Source organism: Myotis davidii, unplaced genomic scaffold (genome assembly GCF_000327345.1).
Source record: "Myotis davidii unplaced genomic scaffold, ASM32734v1 scaffold221, whole genome shotgun sequence".
Lineage (NCBI taxonomy): Eukaryota > Metazoa > Chordata > Mammalia > Chiroptera > Vespertilionidae > Myotis > Myotis davidii.
The window spans coordinates 4,124,584-4,130,876 of NW_006293349.1; the positions used below are offsets into that span (position 1 = coordinate 4,124,584).

At 50.6% G+C, this 6,293-nt stretch overlaps 1 protein-coding gene across 1 annotated transcript in view; it reads left to right on the top strand.

The window, feature by feature from the left end:
- Nucleotides 1-6,293, top strand: part of MYO1B (myosin IB) — a gene marked incomplete at its 3' end in the record, with an annotated part of 139,872 nt that overhangs the window by 113,299 nt on the left and 20,280 nt on the right. The window contains exons 18-21 of the mRNA XM_015566116.1: nt 1,089-1,315; nt 3,204-3,404; nt 5,234-5,327; nt 6,227-6,291. Of these exons, the coding sequence (XP_015421602.1) occupies nt 1,089-1,315; nt 3,204-3,404; nt 5,234-5,327; nt 6,227-6,291 (587 nt within the window). The remainder of the gene's footprint in view (nt 1-1,088; nt 1,316-3,203; nt 3,405-5,233; nt 5,328-6,226; nt 6,292-6,293) is intronic.

Below are 6,293 nucleotides of genomic sequence, written 5' to 3' on the forward strand. Positions count from 1 at the left end.
TTGATAATAGATTAATTTTTAGACTCCTAAAAGAATATTGAATGCAGTTAATACCTCTTTTGTTATAAATAAGGTTGCGAACTCCTAAGGGGGAAAAAATTCTTCATTATGTATTTAGTAAAAATGAAGTAGATAGTCCCTGACCTACCTTTAATTTTAAAATGTTGAAACTTGTGCTTTATTTTCTTCAATAGCCTATGTTATTAAAAGATACTTTTCTGGCCAATTTTGCTGCTGGTTGGGATGTCGATGAAAATTTAGTCTTATGTCTACTTTATTTCCTCCGGTGTACTTTTTTATTTTTCGAGTACGTTTTTATTGATCTCAGAGAGGAAGGGAGAGGGAGAGAGAGAGAGAAACATCAATGATGAGAGAGAATCATGGATCGGCTGCCTCCTGCACGCCCCACACCAGGGATCGAACCATGACCTCCTGGTTCGTAAGTCAGCGCTCAGCCACTGAGCCATGCTGGCGGTGGGCCTTCCCGTCTGCTTTTAAACAGACTAGAATTGGCACATGTGAACTAAAAAAAAATAAAAGTAAAACCTCAAAAATGTACTCAAACACCAAAAATAGAGAAAATCCTTTGAAAATGCCCAGCCTAACATTTTTGGAATTTATACTTGCAGACCCTGAATGGTAATAGAATTTATTTAAAACTCTCCTGTGATTCAGACGGTTGGCATTTAAACTTGGACGCTCGTTCGGCATGAGAGAGCGACTAAAGCCGTGACGGCGGACCTTTTGAGCTCGGCGTGTCAGCATTTTGAAAAACCCTAACTTAACTCTGGTGCCGTGTCACAAATAGGAATTTTTTGATCTTTGCAACCATAGTAAAACAAAGACTTCTATTTTTGATATTTATTTCATATATTTAAATGCCATTTAACCAAGAAAAATCAACCCAAAAAATGAGTTCACGTGTCACCTCTGACACACGTGTCATAGGTTCGCCATCACTGGACTAAAGTGTTGGGGATCTGATGGGAAGGAAGACACTGGGCTATAGCTAGTCCTGGGCTAATTCACCAGCTGCTTGACAGCCTGGCGTGCAGCGTGTCCGTTGCTGAGTCTCGTGTCGCTCGTAGGTGCTGTACCAGGTGGAAGGATTTGTGGACAAAAACAATGACCTCCTCTACCGAGACCTGTCCCAGGCCATGTGGAAGGCCGGCCACACCCTCATCAAGGCCCTGTTCCCCGAGGGGAACCCCGCCAAGATCAACCTGAAGAGGCCCCCGACAGCCGGCTCGCAGTTCAAGGCGTCCGTGGCCACGCTGATGAGAAACCTGCAGACCAAGAACCCCAACTACATCCGGTACTTCTGGCCCCAAACTTTCTGACGGTTCACGGGGGGAGGCCGCTCCAGGAAGAGTCCTGTCCTGTTGCTTCAGCCTCAGGGTAGCCCACACCAAGGGCGACAAGCACACTTACAGATCAGATAACACAGTGTCTTAAGTTTGCTTAAAAAATGCCCCACTGCCCCTTCCTCCCCCCAAATCAGGGATTGAAAACAGAGGTGGGAGGTCGGCATAGATATTTAATGAAATTGGGTTGTTGGCACAGGCGGGTCCCAGCTTTCTGTATTTTTTTAGTAAGTTATTTAAGTATATTGAATAGGATATGTTCTTAGTTTTAATAAGATGAGCAATATGTAAATTTCTGTAAGGGTTCTGCGTAGAAACTGGATCACTTTGGGCTTGTTTTATATTAACTCGGAGCGTTGGAGCGAGGGGGCCTTAGTGAGGCTCTGGTTTTCAGGAATATGTGCCTCCTTCTCTCTGTGAGACTGCCCGGCGGGAAGAGCAGTTCTTTCTAAACCGCCAGGGTTTTCTCAGAGCAACAGAGGCACCGCGGAGAAGGCCTCTGGGTTCTCCTCTCTGCGTCTCGGGCCTCTTAGGTCTCCGGCCCCGGGAAGACGGCGAGGCGCAGAGCCGCTCTCTGTGTCTCTGGGGAGCGAGAGACTAGGTGTGTGCGTCGGGTCAGGTTCCATCCGCACACGCACGCCCACGCGCCTTCTATAGCCTGAAAATCCAGTTGCCAGGAGACAGAGTGAGGAACGTTTTTGTGTCTGGCTTGTTTACCTAATATTATCTTAGCAACATCTAAGCAGGCAAAATCCCCTGGTTTGATTGCAGTCGGGTTAGAACATACTAATTAGAAAAATCCTGGTTTCATAAGAAGATAACCAGGAACCTTATGATTAGTTTCTTCTCTGGTTTTTTCTTTTCAATGCATAGCTGTCATCTATTGGTGCCCTATTAAAAAGGAAGGAAGTACAAGGACATAGAGACACCGTGTTGCTTTCTTTTAAATATGTTATTTTTATTGATATTTAGAGAGAGAGAGGAAGGGAGTGGGATAGAGAGATGGGGACATTGATCGGCTGCCTACTGCGCACCCCGTACTGGGGATCGAGCCCCCAAACCGGGCATGTTCGCTGGCCGGGAATTGAACCCGTGACCTCTTGGTTCAGGGGTCGATGCTCAACCACTGAGCCACACCGGCCCGGCATGACACCGTGTTTTTAATCTTTTCATTGAGATATATACATAATAAAATATGGCCAAGCACATGAGTGTTCAGCGTGTTGAGGTTTCACATAATGTGTACACCTGTGTGACCGATTCAGACCAAGAGACAAAACATTTCCCTTACCCAGAAGGCCCCTGTGCCCTTCCCTGTCCCTCCCCTCGCACCCCTCCCAGGAGGTGGCAGCAGGACTGATTTCTCACCGGAAGTTCTGCCGAGTGTCACGTAAAGGGAACCATGAAGTGTGTCCTCTATGTCCGACTTCTTGCACTGGGCGAAAGGGCAGTGGGACTCATCAGGTTATTGTGGGAGTGGGAGAGAGAGACAGACACATTCATGATGAGAGAGAATCACTGATCGGCTGCCTCCTGCACGCCTCACACTGGGGATCGAGCCTGCAACCCGGGCATGTGCCCTGACTGGGAATCGAACCCGGGACCCTTCAGTCCGTAGGCTGACAACCTATCCACTGAGCAAAACCAGCCCGGGGCAGGATTTATTTTTTTATTGCCGTGTAGGTAGCGTCTTAATTTTTAGGCTTATGGAAAATGATTTGAAGTAATTTCAGAAGAAATGATCAGGTTCCCAGGAGTGATAAGTAATGGTCTCTTCCCTTGTGAAACCCAGACGGATGATATCCCTGGAGACAGCTTAACGTCTCGGTTCCCTTTCAGGTGCATCAAACCCAATGACAAGAAAGCAGCCCACATCTTCAGCGAGGCCCTGGTGTGCCACCAGATCCGCTACCTGGGCCTCCTGGAGAACGTGCGCGTGCGCAGGGCCGGCTACGCCTTCAGGCAGGCCTACGAGCCGTGCCTGGAGCGGTACAAGATGCTGTGCAAGCAGACGTGGCCTCACTGGAGGGGGCCGGCCAGGTGAGCGTTCGCTGGCCGCGCTTAGTCACGCAGTCCGAGAGCACACGGGCCACCCGTGTGATTCACGTGCTCCCGGGCAGAACAAGTGCATGAAACACTGGGTGGGACCTCTTCTTTGTCCCCTCTTCCACCCGGGATCATTCTGTGCTGATCCGTAGTTAGTGACAGAAGTCTCAGTTTTCTTTAAGGTCCGAACAGGGCTTACAGATCCACATTGGCCACTTGCCTGTCGGTAGGGCGTTAACGTGTGCCGTGGTAAGTCAGGAGGGTCCATAATCGATCGGTGCGTTTGTGTGGAATCGTGGAAGGGTATAGTTGGACAGGCATGTTGGATCACTGCTCTCAGCCCCGCCCCCCGGAGTGGGGGGGATTAACCCCAGAGAGAGTCAGGGGGTGAGGGTCCCACTTTTTACCCAGGTCTGCACCCCTTGGGAGCAGCTAGAGTCCAAGGTGTCAGTGTCTCTGCTGGCAGAGCCAGATGGGAGGCTATGGGAGAGCGGGGGCCACCTTCAGAGGCGTATACATAATAAAATGTAGGTACGCCTCCCCGGCCCTGGCTGGCACTCGCCCATCTAGTCTCAGATGGAGCCTGGGCCACTGCAGGCCGCTCCCTGGGGCAGCCTCCAGCGCTCTCCATGTGCTGGTGACCTTGCCTGTGAGCAACCTTCCTCTGCTTTTCCCAGTCAGTGAAGTCACCCCTTTTCTTCTATTGTTTTCTGTATGTTTTATTAATTTCAGAGAGGAAGGGAGGGGGAGAGAGAGAAACATCAATGATGAGAGAGAACCATCAATTGGCTGCCTTCTGCACACCCCCTACTGGGGATCGAGCCCACAACCCGCGTGTGCCCTGACTGGGAATCCAGCTGTGACCTCCTGGTGCATAGGTCGATGCTCACCACTGAGCCACGCCAGGCGGGCTGCCCTTTTCTGCGGGTCGTAGAAACTCCCGACCGCTCCAGGAAGCCGCGTGCCTGCTCCACGGCCTCGGCAGGACGCGGGGACTGTCCTTTCGCTGTGCCGGTGTCACCGGTGCACGTCCCTGGGCCTGGCCTCGCACGGGCACCCCGGCAGCATCAGACACCCCCCCGCATCCCGGGAAGATAAACTCCAGGCGCGGGGTGTGGTCTCCGATGGGTAACCGAACGCCCGAGTAACGTGTGACCCGGTGTTGGTTCAGTTCTCAGGACTGACCTCCGGATGTCACGGTCAGTGTGCACCATGACACACAGGCCAGGTGTCTGACCGCTGCCTGGTGCTCGGCCCGCAGGTTGTGGGTGTTTAGTTGTAAAGACTGATGTGGAAGCCGGGGTCCAGGACAGAGAGGTCAGCCACGTCCAGGCCTTGCTCCCGCCCTGTGAGGCCCGGGTCCCATGCAGCCCATCGTCTGGCCCTTAGCACTCTCTCTCGGGCCTTGTCCACACCCTGATGGGCAGAAGCGATGTTTAAAATGTTCTTAAGACTCGACGGAGTGAGTTAAAAATAGATCTGAGCCTCTCACACACCCTCCTGGCCTGGTGGGTCCATCGCTGTGGGTGTATTGGATACAAGTGTTGCTTCTGCGAATGAAATCGAGACATTGGCCATCGTACCTCATTTTCTTGGAATATGGAGTTCTGAACCCAATTTTGCTCTGTCAGCATCTCCTGGACTTGGTTTAATTTGTGGAGCTCCGTCTTGATTCTTCGATAGAAGGACACTCCCTGAAAGAGCGATTGTACTACTTGGGAATGAAACTACTGTTTGGTGCCACTGGGGATCTGATAGCATGATTTCAGATCAGATAAACTGTGTCTGTAACTCAGAACACTCACTGTTTTATTGTTTTCTAGGGCTGGTGTGGAGGTCCTGTTTAATGAATTGGAGATTCCTGTGGAAGAATATTCCTTCGGTCGATCGAAGATATTCATCCGGAACCCGAGAACGGTATGCAGCCGAAACCTTTCCATTCCGAACGTACGTCCTGATCACATAGACGGGTCCTCAAAGTCTGTTTCACTTGGGGACCCGAGAAGCTGCCCAGAACGCCCCATCCTCGTTTTATCTCGAATGCCCAAGAGGATGGGCACGTGAGGGGTCATGGCAGAACCTGTGTGTTTCTTATGAGACATCCATGTCTTTGATCGGACAGGCTGTCCAAGAGAGAAGTCATAAAGAACCTGTTGTTTCTTATGAGACATCCAATCCATGTCTTTGATCAGATCGGCTGTCCAAGAGAGAAGTCATAAAGAACCTGTTCATGCAATGACAAAACCTGGCTAATTCATAGGAATTGGAGATCAACTCAGTCTGCATTGTTTCCTAATTTAGGGGAAGACCACCCTATTATTTAGAAGTCCATGAAGGCACTTGAAATTTTTTTTTTAAGTTAAAAAGAACATTTGAAATTCTACTTGGTAGGGCTCTAAGGGAGTGTTTTTATGAATGAGTAGACTGGGATGAAGCGCAGTCGGTGTAACAGTTGATTGGCGATTTGGAAATTTGGAGAATTTGGAAAGGGTTGCAGTTGTTTACGAGAAACGTTGCCAGCTCCTTTCTTTGATTGATAAACGCACCCTCAGGACGGTGTGCAGGCAACCCCGAGCTGAGCTCAGCCCTCTGGTTCGTCGGAAGTGCCGAGCCACCAGAACCTACATGGCGGATGCTGTGTGAATCGCCAGAATGGTTTTCCCGTGGGCTGTGGCCCGTGGTGTCTGTCACGGAGACGGTCATCCCTGTTTTTTCTCAGTGCGTGGCCTCCACCAGCGTGCCCTCTGACCTCCCGATGCCACGAGTGTGGCTGGATGAGTGATCGACCCATCTCTCCATCTCTCCTTTCTCCTCAGCTCTTCAAGCTGGAGGACCTGCGGAAGCAGCGGCTGGAGGACCTGGCCACGCTCATCCAGAAGATCT